A 14,723-nucleotide genomic window follows, 5' to 3' on the forward strand; every position below is an offset into this window, starting at 1 on the left:
CTCTTCTGCACACCACTGCTGTAACACGTGGTTATTTGAGTTTCTGTCACTGTCCTGTCAGCTTGAACCAGTCTGGCCGTTCTCCTCTGCCCTCTCTCATTAACAAGGTGTTTTCACCCACAGAACTGTATCTCACTGGATATTTTTTTGTTCTTTCCACCATTCTCTGTAAACTCTACAAACTGTTGTGTATGAAAATCACCGGAGATCAGCAGTTTCTGAGATACGCAAACCACCCTGTCTAGCACCAACATTCCACAACCAAAGTCACTTAGATCACATTTCTTCCCCATTCTGATGTTTAGTCTAAACAACAACTGAACCTCATGACCATGTCTGCATGCTTTTATGCATTGAGTTGCTACCACAGGATTGGCTGATTAGATATTTGTATTAGCAAGCAGGTGTACCTAATAAAGTGGCCACTGAGTGTACAATGATGCCGTGGCTAAGTACACAGAGATTTGGATCATTGTGTTTCTATCAGTCCATCTCTCTTTTCTCTTGTTTCTCCCACTATCACTTCATCCCTCCCCTCCCCCCCACACCCCACTTTTCTCACTTCCTTTCTCTCTGTAGAGGTGCTACATCACCTTGTGTCTCTTGAACTCAATGCCATGACTATTGAAGGTCAGCACACCACACTCCTTTTTAACCACCCTATCAACACTGAGGGATCTCGGGGCAGAGGAATCCTCTGTTCCTCCACACTGCTAAGAATAAAAATGCTTGATGATCTGTTTATTTCATTTATTTCTCTGTGTGCTCTTTGAACAGGGTGTGTGGCTCTACTTCTCATGGCCTTCCTGCTGTTGCTGAAGGACGTTATACCCAAGATCTTCACTAATGATCAGTACGTACAGCTTACTGAGAGGAAGGAGGGACGGATGTGATGGAGGGTGTCCTGGGGCCACCCAGAGTCTTTCATGGCGTACAGAATATCCTGGGAGTGCTATAACTGTTGTAATATATGTAGATGTTTGTGCTGATAAGCCTAGTGTCAAGTTCAAGATCAAGTTTATACCATTCAACCACATACATGTATACAGCTAAACGAAACAAAGTTCCTCTGGACTAAGGTGCAAAACACTGTGTGTGTATATCATATGCAGCACGTAAAATAATATTAACACAAATATATTAACAGATTAAAAAGAGTATTCTGTAGATATACAAGTTAACAAGGTGCATACACAACATATACGTAGTTAAATATACAACAGTATTACTGTCACTGGCGCTGTCATAAATAATGTGCACTAGAGCCTGTTTCGGTAGACCTGCACAGACACACATCTCTCAGTCTCCTCCCAGCTAATAGGAATCACCTGCCACTCATTTCTAATGCACACAAAATGCTGGAGGAACCCAGCAGGCCAGGCACCATCTATGGAAAAAGGTACAGCGGACGTTCTGGGCCGAAATGTGGGGAGAGAGTTGTGGGGGTCTGGAATGCACTGCCTCGGAAGGAAGTGGAGGCCAATTCTCTGGATGCTTTCAAGAAGGAGCTAGATAGGTATCTTATGGATAGGGGAATCAAAGGATATGGGGACAAGGCAGGAACTGGGTATTGATAGTAGTTGATCAGCCATGATCTCAAAATGGCGGTGGAGGCTTGAAGGGCCAAATGGTCTACTTCTGCACCTATTGTCTATTGAAACCCTTTGGCAGGAGCTCAGATTTCCAGCATCTGCAGATTTTCTCTCGTGCTGTTTTCCACAGATGTTGCCTGGCCTGCTGAGTTCCTCCAGCACTTTGTGTGTGTTGCTCCCATTTCCAGCGTCTGCAGATTTTCTCTTGTTTGTGACTTGTCTCATTTCTAACTCATCACTTGCTGCCTACTTAAACCCAGCTCTCGTCCACAGACCTTCTCACCCAATGAACCAGCAGGACTCAACCAGGTGCTCCTAGCCTTCAGTTACCTAGTCGCCTGTTGCGTGTAGCGCTCCTTGTGACGTGTTATTTTGCAGTCTATTATTAAAGTTATCGCACACCGCTGAATCGTCTCTGCTGCTCTGCTTTAGAGTCAAGCCTCCTCGACATTCCCTGACGTGTTTCACCATGAACTCCTTCTCGACCCCCTTAACCAGATCCACAATGCTGACATTAGAAGTCCTGATGCAGAGTGATCTGTTTCGGTCAGCTCCCCTCTCATTCTTCCAAACTCTAGCGAGTACAAGAGACAGCAGAGTCTGTAGGTACCGGAATCTCAAGCAACATGCAAAATGCTGGAGACACTCAGTGGGTTGGGCAGCATCTGTGGAGGGAAGTGGCGAGTTGACATTTCATGTTACGACTCTTCATCGGGTCTCCATCAAATATCCAACATCCAGATCCCAACATCCCAAAATCCCATCATCTCAGCGTCCTTTGCTCCTGTCAGATTGGCTAACTTGCTCTCCACTCCACATTGACAAACACAATACCATGCAAACGTCTTAGGCACCCTAGTTACATATGTATATGCTTTTAGGAGCCATGTGTCTATTTTCTGTTTGCATTGTGTTTTGTGTTGTGCATTCATTATGGGTTTCAATAATTTGTCACGTGGGTTGGGGCACGGTAGAAGCAAATGAGTATAGTTATGTATTTATGCTTTGTCCTAGTAAGTTAGTTTAGTTGATAGGGTGCAAGCCGGGGATGATTTTTTTTGTTGATTGCTAATTACTCATTCTGGTATATTGTTAATTTAGTTTTGCTAGATTTTCATCACTACAAGACCATTTGTCTTTGCTGGTTTTGTAATAATTTTTTTCAACTTGGAACTCAGTTATTTGCAAACATGTCATACAGTGCCAATTCCCTCAATGAAAATCAGCCGTTTTGCTTTGTTTTCAAGTAACTGCTACAGTGCCTAAGACTTCTGCACCATGTATAAAGAGCTAAAAAATTTCAACAACTTTGACATTAAGTTTTCTTCTCCCAAATCCATGTTGACTTTGCCCACTCCTGCTATTATTCCTTAAGAGTCTAGTTGCTTACAACATGACAGATTCTTGCATTTTCCGTTATTCGTGGGGGGGAGGTGAGGGAGGAGGAATGGGAGTCATAGGGGGTGGGGGAGGAAGTTTGCCTCCATGTTGAAGGCTGTTGGTAGTGGGCAGGAGTGGAAAGGCAGGGCTAAGGTGAAAGTTAAACAGATTTTATTATTTCTGCGGGAAGTTATTGAAAGTGCCTGAAGCTAAAACCTATGGATTTACTTTCTCAATGTTGTTTATTTATTTATTATTATTATTATTTCTTTTTGTATTGCATAGTTTGTTGTCTTTTGCACACTGGTTGAACGCCCAAGTTGGTGTGGTCTTTCATTGATTCTATTATGGTCATTATTCTATTATGGATTTATTAAGTACGCTCGCAAGAAAATGAATCTCGGGGTTGGATCTGGAGACGTGTGAACTTTGAACTTTAAAACTTTATCCTTAACAGGCAAATTATTGATCTGGTTTCGAGTATAATACCAATCCTAGCTCCTTTCCACCTGTGTGATGCCATAGGCACGGTAAGTCGCTCACATGTCTTATGTTGTGGAGTATTTACCATAGGAGTAAAGTCTGGTCTAGGCTGAGTGGGGTGGGAGGTGACCCTGCCCGATCCCAGGACAAGTGCTGGCGAGTCTCAGCCAGGCACTCCCCTTGCTGGCTAGAATACGAAAGGGCCCAGTGACAGAGCACACCTGAAATCCCGGCTCTTTGTGTTTGCCCAAGACTCCTGAAACTTTCCAGTAGTGACCAGAGAGAGATGTTGGCGGTGTGGTGTAGGACTGCCAGCACTTGGTAAATTGGTTTATGATTGTCATGTCCAGATAGATCATTTCATTGTACCAGTACACTGAGACAGCACGAGGGATAATCGGAACAGAATGCAGAATTACAGTTACCCGGAAAGTGCAGTGCAGGTAGACGATAAGGTGCAAGACTGGTACATCTCCTTGAATGGCATTTTGCCACATTCATGGCTCTACCACAACATACACTTCCTTGGAGTTCATTGGACGGCACAGTAGTGTATTGCTACTACAGCGCCAGCAACCCAGGTTCTATTCCCACCGCTATCCGCGTGGGTTCCTCCCACATTCCAAAGATGCATGGGTTAGTAGGCTAATTGATCACATAATTGTTACTGGGGTTGGGGTCGTTGTATCTCCAAATTATCAAATAAAATGCAAAATATTCAGTGCTTATACAGTTCTAAGAGGATTAAAGTTCAAACTTTGAAAACTACTATTCTAAATCTAAATATTGGCATGGCTCAGTGGTGAGAACAGTCCTGTGGGATATGGGTGCACTGATGTGGGTGGTGAATCTGTGGAACGCATTGCCACAGATGGCTGTGGAGGCCAAGTCTTTGGGTAGTGGAGGTCGATAGCTTCTTTATTAGTAAGGGTGTCAAAGGTTACAGGGAGAAGGCCGGAGAATGGAGTTGAGAGGGAAAATAAATCAGCCATGATCAATTTCATCCTGAATATTAAGGTCAAAACTTTTTCTTTCCCACAGGGAGTTGCCAGTGGGATCATCCGAGGAATTGGAATGCAGAAGGTCGGAGCAATTGCTAATCTAGTAGTGTTCTATGTCATTGGGATCCCTGTTGGAATTTCGTTGATGTTTGCCGCAAAGCTCGGAATTCTTGGTGAGGAGTTGAACTTAAATGCCCTGTATCCCCAGAACCCTTTATAAATCAACCAGAGAACTGGGGGATTGTCCCATGGTTACACGATGTCCCATGGTTACACGATGTCCCATGGTTATATGTTGTCCCATGGTTATATGTTGTTCCATGGTTATATGTTGTTCCACGGTTACATGATGTCCCACGGTTATATGATGTCCCACGGTTGTATGATGTCCCACGGTTATATGATGTCCCACGGTTGTATGATGTCCCACGGTTACACGTTGTCCCACGGTTACACGTTGTCCCACGGTTACACGATGTCCCACGGTTACACGATGTCCCACGGTTACATGATGTCCCATGGTTACATGTTGTCCCACGGTTACATGATGTCCCACGGTTACATGATGTCCCACGGTTACATGTTGTCCCACGGTTACACGATGTCCCACGGTTACACGATGTCCCGTGGTTACACGATGTCCCGTGGTTACACGATGTCCCACGGTTACATGATGTCCCACGGTTACATGATGTCCCATGGCTAGAGGTAATCAGGCATACACTCTCCTGAGAAGCAAACTGAGCTGCGTGCTGCACGTAGGTGGGTTGGCCTATTGCTCTGCGTGGTGTAGCTGTGGCACCTTTGAAAAACGGTGTTGGAGCCTGGGAAATCCAGGAGATGCTAATGTTAATCAAATTCAGATTCAGTTTCATTTACCTATCACATGTACATCAAAACATACAGGGAAATGCATCGTTTGCATTAACAAGCAACACAACCTAACGCTGTGCTGGGGGCATCCCGCAAGGGTCATCACGCATTCCAGCGCCAACATAACACACCCACAATGTTCAGCAGAACAACACAAGCAACAATTATAGCAAAACAAGCCTCTTTCCTCCCTCTCACACATACGAACAGTCCTTCGACCCAAGGACAGACCACACCCAGGCCTCCAGTGGACTCATGCACATGCCGACTTCGGACTTCAGCTTCCCCTGTGGACTCACAGACCTTGGATTTCAGGCATCAGACTTTGACTTCCAGACTCGGTATCAGCTCTAGGACTCATCGCTGATGGGACCCTGCACTCCACTGATGATGGGGTTCTGAACTCTAGGTCTCAAACTCCGGACTCGCTAACCTAGGGGGCCACTGCCCTTGTGCCTTCTGCTAGCACGGACCTCCAATCCCAGTACCTGCTGACCTGGGGTCCACCAGCCCTTGTCCTTGCTAGTTTTTGCTAGCTCTTGCTGGCCCGATATCCATCCACAGATGTTCTAAGTCACACATCACATCAATAGCCTTCAAATGTGGTATGCAGAGTGGAGGCATAGACTGAAATTTGACTCCCCCACATCCCTGTCTCTAAATCCTAACCTGACCCTCAACTCCCTGTGCTGCCCCCAAAACCATTCTTTCATGCCTAAAAAGATATGTCTACATCTGAGCTGAGACCTTGATGCTCAGCACCATCTTGACCAGGAGTCCATCTTAGAAGACCCACCATACTATCCCATCTCTTTGTCCAGGAAGCAGGATGGAATAGTTAGCACTTTCTTGAATGAGTGCCGATTCAACAGCAACTTGGCAAGCAGCTCAGCACGTTAATGTCCAGTCCACCACTGTAAGCGGTGATGTTGTAGGATCCATCAGGTGCTCTGTAGTCACTTATCATCTCCTTACCCTTTCTAGAAGGACAAGGCTAGCACCCCCTGGTTTTCATCACTGACTTGGAAATTATTGGCTATTCCTGGGCTATGTGGTTCTGTCCAACGAAGTGGGTCCTGTTCTGACACGTCAACTCTTTTTCTGCCTAACCCAGAGGCTGCCTAACCCACTGAGTTTCCCCCGTCATTTTGTGTGTGTTAATCTGGACTTCCAGCACCTGCAGAATCTCCTGTGTTTATGATTTCCAAGCAATGTTGTCTTTGTATCAGATTCTCGATTATGCACCCTCAGTCAACACTCATCTCTTTCCTAAGGTTAATTGCCCATGGTGCTTCGTGGCTGTCATCAGCTGCACATAGCAGGGCACTAATGGGTCACCCGATCACTCCTAACCCACATCTGGGATCCTCCTCCTTGCAGTTATAGAGCACTGCAGCCCAGAAACAGGACCTTCAGCCCATCTAGTCCATGCTAGCCTGGTCTGCCTGGTCCCATCTACCTACACTCAACCAAACCCTCTCATCCGTGTACCTATCCAAACTTCTCTTAAAATGTGACAAATTGAACCCATCATTTCCACTGGCAAATTCCTTCCACACTTGCACCATCCTCTGAGTGAAGAAATTTCCCTCAGATTCCCCTTAAATTTAACACCTTTCACCCTAAACCTATGAACTAGTGTCACGCTACATAAGGGGGACAAATCTGCAGGTATTCACCCAAACTGCACCCCTCATAATTTTGTATACCTCTGTAGGATCTCTCCCCATTCTTCCTGTGCTCCAGGGAGTAAACTGATAACCTATTCATGTGTAAGCAACATCTTTGTAAATTCCTTCTGCATTCTTTTGGGCTTATTGATATCTTTCCTGTATGTTGTCTACCTTTTCCAGTAAACGTGCTTGCCAACTGAGCTCTTCCTGTTTCTTCCAGGTCTTTGGGTGGGATTGGCCATCAGTACCTTTCTGCTGTCTGTTTTCTTCTTGACGGTCATCTTCAGGATGGATTGGACTGCAGCAGTGGAAAAGGCAAGCACTGGTTTACTAGTGTGTACTTGGTGACTGTGTGATGTATAGGGGGAAGGAAGGGAGTCAGCAAGGCTCGTCCTGTTGAGTCGACGTTGAGCATGCTGTGGGAGAAGCAGTGGTAGTTCTACTGAAGCTCGGCCCACACTGCCCTGAGCTTGTACACGGGAGGGAGAGGCATTTCCTGTCTGAGGGTTGATGCACTACACAACCAATGTGACAATTATACAGCACCTTCAATGTTGCAGCTTTAAGGACACTTCTAGGGAGGGTTGCCAAGACAGGAACAGGCTCCATGCAAAGACAAAGGGTCAAGACCAATATTGTGAACTGTGAGATATCTCTTAGGGAGGGAATTATGTAAAAGAGGATTAATCGCGGAATTTAGGGACCTGAATCCGCAACCCAATAGACTCACTTCTACAATTTATGTTCCCAGTATTAGTTATTTCCATATTTTTATTATTTGCATGATTTTTCTTCTTTTGTACATTGGTTGTTTGTCAGTCTTAGTTTCTGTATTCGTTCATTCATTCTGTGCCGTGTCATATGATGTGGGTGATCATGGTCTTTTTATGACCGTGATTGTTCTTGGCAAAGTTTTCTACAGAAGTGGTTTGCCATTGCCTGCTTCTGGGCAGTGTCTTTACATTGTCTTGGGTACCCTAGCTATATATATGTGCGTAAGACTTCTGCACAGTACTGTACCTTGTTGTGGCCCTTGCACTTTATTTGTCTACTCACATTGCACTTTCTCTGTGACTGTAACACTATATTCTGCAATATGTTTTCCTTGTACTACCTCAATGTAATTAACGATGGTGTGATCTGTCTGGATTGGCATGCACAACTAAAGCTTTTCATTGTTCGTCAGTCATCGTTATGTGCCATGTCATTTGACGTGGGCAACGATGGTCTTTATGACAATGATTGTTCTGGGCAAATTTCTCTATAGAAGAGGTTTGCTATTGCCTTCTTCTGGGCAGTGTCTTTACAAGATGGGTGACCCCAGCCGTTATCAATACTCTTCAGAGATTGTCTACCTGGCGTCAGTGGTCACATAACCGTGACTTGTGATATGCACCAGCTGCCCATATGACCATCCAGCTTAGAGAAAATTAGCAGCTGGACATTTGATACATCCTTTAATTTTGAACAAGTCCGGCGACTCTTTATTCAATATTTTCACATGATATAATTTATTTATTTTTCTTTATTCTCTTTGGGGGGAAATCCTTATCCGTGAAGGTTTGGAGATGACTGGAAGGATGTTTTTCTCTCTCTCTCTCTCTTTTTAAATTTTATCCTCAATTGGACTGCCCAATCTTTCTTTTTTTCTTTCTCTTTTTTCTTTTTTTTTGTTTCAGTTTAGTTAGAGGTTTTTTTTTCCTTTATCAAATAAAATTTCCAATCTTTTTTATAATTGCTATGAGGAGTTGTAGTTTTTTTTTTTGACCATTATATATATAACAGCGTAACATTTTTACCTATCTGATTGCTAAACTCCTCCTCTGATTTGTATATTCTTTATTTGAAATTTATTTGAAATATATTTGAAATTTGAAAAGAAGAGGGACGCCTCACGTCTTAATAAGCTGGTAAGGAAGGCGGGCTCTGTCGTGGGCAAAGTACTGGAGAGTTTAACATCGGTAGCTGAGCAAAGGGCGCTGAGTAGGCTACGGTCAATTATGGATAACTCTGAACATCCTCTACATAGCACCATCCAGAGACAGAGAAGCAGTTTCAGCGACAGGTTACTATCGATGCAATGCTCCTCAGACAGGATGAAGAGGTCAATACTCCCCAATGCCATTAGGCTTTACAATTCTACCGCCAGGACTTAAGAACTTTTTAAAAGCTATTATTAATGCTTTTTGAGATAGTGATTTAGATGCATATCATATTTTTTACTGAGTTAAGTATTGTATGTAATTAGTTTTGCTATGTATTGTATGTAATTAGTTTTGCTACAACAAGTGTATGGGACATTGGAAAAAAAGTTGAATTTCCCCATGGGGATGAATAAAGTATCTATCTATCTATCTATCTGAAAATCAATAAAAAGATTGAAAAATGAAATGACCATCCACCTCCTGTTCCCATGGCTTCACGTGACCCTGATCGTGGGACTGAACAGGTGCTACTCCTTGCCCAAGGGGTGACCTGCAGGCTAGTGTTGGGAAGGAGCACCTCACACCTCCTTTGGTTGAGATGTAGCTCCACCCCTGTTTATGTATAGTTTATCCATAAATTCATCAATTCTATTGAGTCACTTTATTTTCCTGTAAATGCCTGAAAGAAAATGAATCTCAGGGTAGTATATGGTGATGTTTACATACTTTGACAATAAAGTAACTTTGACTTTGAAGGCAAGGCTACCACAGTGGAGCAATGAAACGTGGGAATATTTAATCAGCTGAAGTAGGAGGGCCCAGCGATTTCAGGAGAATTCTAATGTAATAAATCATCCCAGGAGTAATTTGTTGGTTCAGTGCAATCCTAGGCCCCTTTAGGAGTCAGGTGATAGGAAAGATCGTGGCCAGAGAGATAGAGGCAGTTTAAAGAGCATTTGGAGAGAGGGTGAGGGAAGAGATCAGGTTTATATTGGGAACTCCGAAGCATGAGAATCAGAATCAGGTTTAATATCGCTGACATATGACTAATATATTAATCATGAATATATGATTTAGTGCATAAAGAGAACAAAAAATAAGAAGGTGAGTTCTCAATGGTGGGTTCGTTGTCCAATCAGAATCCTGATGGTGGAGGAGAAGCTGTTCCTAAAATCTTGAGTGCGTGTCTTGAAGCTCCTGTGCCTCCCCCCGATGGCCAGGGAAGCTTGCGGAAGAGGGATTAAGAGATGTGCCTGAGGATGGAGCTGGGGGAGTGCAGGGTTCTCCGGGTGGGGTTTAGCACTCCCCTACCCTGGGGTCTAAGAGCCACTAACAGCTGTGCGCGGTCGCATTTCAAGGCTACACAGTCGACCGTAGAGACCAATACTGAGATATACCTGGCCTTACCCTGTGGTTGGCTGCCTGACACCTAGACCCATGTGACCCTGTTCAATAGGAAGGGCAGCGGGCAGGGATGTCGGCAGATGCAGGGCCAGGAGCGGTTGTGAGGGTGTTGGCTGTACCAAGCAGCATGGGATGTAGTTGTGGGTGGGACTATGGTGTAATGGGACAGGGGCTGGGTCAGAGTGTAGGAGGGTGGGCTTGCTGTAGAAAGAGGGTATAGATGGGAAGGGCCTGGTGTAGATAGGTGTGGAATCAGGGTGTTGGGGGACAGGGGTAGGGTCAGAAATTTATGAGGTTGTGTCATTGTAGATGAGAGAGGGGCCTAGGTGTGACCAGGGCAGAAGGAGGGTGGGCCTGGTGTGGACAAGGGTGGGGTCAAGATGTTAGAGGACAGGGTACTGGAGGGTGTGGCCAGATTATGGACAAAGGCAGAGCTGGGGCCTAGGGTGGGGCTGGTGTCTGGGAAGGCGTTCCTGAGTGTAGGACGATGGGGCAAGGGTGTGGACGGGGGGCACAACATTGTCTGTGAGGCTGGGGCTTGTGTGTGGGGGTGGAGCTGGGGTTGCTGGACTGGGCAGAAGCAGGTGCGGGAGGGCTGGCTGGGAACCGTTTTTAAGCTTGCTGGCTCTAGTGGGGATCTGCGCGAGGGTGGTTAACCTGGAGGGGCAGCAGGCGCTGGCCTGTTGATAAGCTGATTACACACGTTTGGGTGACTGGGTACTGCCACTTCCCTCCCTCCTTGTGCTGGAGACAATGTGGCTGAGCTCAGCGAGCTGGTGACAGATTACTTGACTCTTCTCTGGTTGCCCTTCAACAGGCACGAGAACGAACGGGACTGCAGACGAGGTTGGGACCTGACACGGCAGCTGAACTACACACCACTGCAGGCAGTGGTGTCACAGGTAAACTCTCCACTCGTGAAAAGCAATCTCCCCTCCACCGACTTTGTTGCAACTTCACACTACCTCAGGAAAATAGCCAGCAAAATCAAGGACCCTTCCTATCGGGCCATTCTCTCTTCTCCGATCAGGCAGAAGATATAAAGGTCTGATTGTAGTTACCTCCACAACTTCCATCCCACTGCTGTCGGACTCTCAAACAGTTCTCTTATACGCTAACGATGAATTCATCTCCCTTGTCTACCTGTACTGCATTTTCTCTGTGAGTACAACACTACATTCTACATCATACCCAAAATACAGCATCTAAGGAGGGAAATAAACAAGGTCTTGATGAAGGGTCTTGGTTCAAAATATCAGCTGTTGATCCCCTCCATAGATGAGTTCCTCCAGCACTGTGTGCGTTGCTCAAGTTTTCCAGCATCTGCAGAGTCTCGTGTTTGTGACGATATTCTGCACTCTGCTTTGTTTTTACTACCTCTGTGTACAGTACTGTGCAAAAGTCTTAGGCACCCTAGATTTTTTTTTATATGGTTCCAGATGGTCTGGCCTCTGATCTCAACCTCATCGAGGCTGACTGGGTTTACCTTGAGAGACAGGAGCAAGCCGAGCCAGCCAAAGTCTGCTGAAGAACTGTGACAGGCTCTCCCAGATGCTTGGATCAACCTACCAGTCGATTTTCTTATAAAACTGCACAAGAGTGTACCTAAGAGAATTGATGCAGTTTTAAAGGTGGTCACACCAAATATTGATTTGATTTAGTTTTTTTTTATTGTTTAGTTCTCTTCATTTTTTTTTGGATGTACAGAAACTTTTCATTATTTTTCAAAGCATCTTCACTTTACTGAACTTCTTTTATACGTGCCTAAGTCTTTTGTTCAGTACTATATTCCCGCCGCTATCTGTAAGGAGTTTGTACATTCTCCCCGTGACCACGGGGGTTTCCTCTGGGTGCTCTGGTTTCCTCCCGCTGTCCAAAGGCGTGCTGGTTGGTGGGTTGGTTGCTCATTGTAAGTTGTCCTGTGATTAGGCTCGGGGTTGTGGGGAGGCACAGCTCAGAGGGCCAGAAAGGCCTATCTGCGCTGTATCTCAATTAGTAGATAAATAAATGTAAGGCACGATCTGTCTGGGTAGCAAGAACATTAAAAGCTTTTCTCTGTACCTCAGTACATGTGACAGTAGCAAACCAACACTAATAGCATATTCGTTTTTCTTTTGTAATGGGATGATAGTGGCTTTCTTAAAAAAAAGGTAGGAAGCTCTGATTGAAGCAGGGTGAGGTTAACAACATCTACAGATACACCTGCCAGCTGTTTTGTGCAGGTCCTAAGGACAAAGCCAGGCCAGATGCTTTCTGTGGGTTTACTCTCTGACAGACAGATCTTAAGTCTCCAATTAAATAAATCCCAATTTTATTTATTTATTTTTGTAGATCTAGTCTTGGTAACCAATCAAACCACCAGATAATCATAGCACTCAGCTTGTTGATACTGTCCTTCAGGGGAGGACGCTTGCTGTCTTTACCTTGAATTTGGCTTCTGGCTCCAAATTCATTGACTCTTACAAGCCCACTAACCCATCCTTTTAAGACATGTTCACTAATCCAGGCTAAATCTCCTCTGCACCCTCTCTAAAGCTTCCACGTCCTTCCTATAATGAGGTGTCTAGAATTGAACACAATATTACAAGTGTGGTTCTTAAGGTTGTTGTAAGACCATAAGGCATAGGAGCAGAATTAGCCGGGCGTGGTAATGGGGAAATGTTCCCAGTGGTGTTTATTTCAAATAGCCTTTGACAAATAATTCCAGTCCCCTGGCCTTCATGTGTGGTTTTGCTACTAAACCGAGCAGAACCACTTCTACAGACAGGAGAAGGGGCAAGGGTGGGTTACTGGCACCTTAAAACCAATTGCTTCATCCAAGAGAAAATCTGAGACAAACCTCTGCAGCCCTGCAGCTCTACCCACTCACGGGGAAGGCTTCAGGAGTAAACCCCGAGGGAAAAATCTGGAGCTGGAGTCCCTAAGGCAGTCCGACGTTCAGCTCAACGCTGCGACATGCCTGGTGCCTGCTGTCCCTTTGGGTTCATCGCTTGCGAGGAGAGGGTGAGGCTGCTACAAGGGCAACAGCTTGCTCTCCATATTGTACTGCCCTGCGTGCCACGTAGACACTAGGACGCAACACCCATGGTCAACCGCAACCAAAAGAGGTCTCGCCAGAGTTTTATAGAGCCGCAACATGTTGTGGAATTTGTGGTTTTGTGGCAGCAGTATAGTGCAAGACATAGTTAACGGAGATGACAGAGTTAAGGAAAAACTTCTCCCGGAGAGTTGTGGGGGTCTGGAATGCACTGCCTCGGAAGGCAGTGGAAGCCAATTCTCTGGATGCTTTCAAGAAGGAGCTAGATAGGTATCTTATGGATAGGGGAATCAAGGGATATGGGGACAAGACAGGAACTGGGTATTGATAGTAGATGATCAGCCATGATCTCAGAATGGCGGTGCAGGCTTGAAGGGCCGAATGGTCTACTTCTGCACCTATTGTCTATTGTCTATAAACAATTACTGTAAGTTTCAATAAGTAGTGCAAACGAGGAATAGTGAGGCAGTGCTCATAGATTCATGGGGCATTTTGAATTCTGATGCCAGAGGGGACAGAGGGATTGTGGGTTTGAATGCTGTTCTGGAGTAGCCTTGGTTAGTGACTGCAGTGCTCTGATGAAGGATTTGCTGCAGTCCTGATGAAAAGTATATATTGGAAACTTGGTTAGGAAAAAGAGAGATATCTACAATAAATACAGGCAGCACGGAGTAAATGAGGTGCTCGAGGAATATAAAGAATGTAAGAAGAATCTTAAGAAAGAAATTAGAAAAGCTAAAAGAAGATACGAGGTTGCTTTGGCAAGTAAGGTGAAAATAAATCCAAAGGGTTTCTACAGTTATATTAATAGCAAAAGGATAGTGAGGGATAAAATTGGTCCCTTGGAGAATCAGAGTGGACAGCTATTTGTGGAACCAAAAGAGATGGGGGAGATTTTGAACAATTTCTTTTCTTCGGTATTCACTAAGGAGACAGATATTGAATTGTGTAAGGTAAGGGAAACAAGTAGGGAAGTTATGGAAACTATGACGATTAAAGAGGAGGAAGTACTGGCGCTTTTAAGGAATATAAAAGTGGATAAATCTCCAGGTCCTGACAGGATATTCTCTAAGACCTTGAGGGAAGTTAGTGTAGAAATAGCAGGGGCTCTTGACAGAAGTATTTCAAATGTCATTAGAACTGGGGATGGTGCCGGAGGATTGGTGTATTGCTCATGTGGTTCCATTGTTTAAAAAGGGTTCTAAGAGTCAACCTAGCAATTATAGGCCTGTCAGTTTGACGTCAATGGTGGGTAAATTAATGGAAAGTATTCTTATAATTATCTGGATAAACAGGGTCTGATTAGGAACAGTCAACATGGATTTGTGTGTGGAAGGTCATGTTTGACAAATCTT

General features: G+C 44.8%; 1 protein-coding gene across 3 annotated transcripts in view; it reads left to right on the plus strand.

Annotated features, from left to right (window-relative positions):
* Window positions 1-14,723, plus strand: part of LOC140731626 (multidrug and toxin extrusion protein 1-like) — a 50,566-nt gene that overhangs the window by 32,525 nt on the left and 3,318 nt on the right. For all 3 annotated transcript variants that reach the window (XM_073053204.1, XM_073053205.1, XM_073053206.1), the window contains 5 exons: window positions 778-853; window positions 3,430-3,502; window positions 4,497-4,629; window positions 7,223-7,317; window positions 11,149-11,233. In XM_073053204.1, the coding sequence (XP_072909305.1) occupies window positions 778-853; window positions 3,430-3,502; window positions 4,497-4,629; window positions 7,223-7,317; window positions 11,149-11,233 (462 nt within the window). The remainder of the gene's footprint in view (window positions 1-777; window positions 854-3,429; window positions 3,503-4,496; window positions 4,630-7,222; window positions 7,318-11,148; window positions 11,234-14,723) is intronic.

This window comes from Hemitrygon akajei, chromosome 8, assembly GCF_048418815.1.
Source record: "Hemitrygon akajei chromosome 8, sHemAka1.3, whole genome shotgun sequence".
NCBI lineage: Eukaryota > Metazoa > Chordata > Chondrichthyes > Myliobatiformes > Dasyatidae > Hemitrygon > Hemitrygon akajei.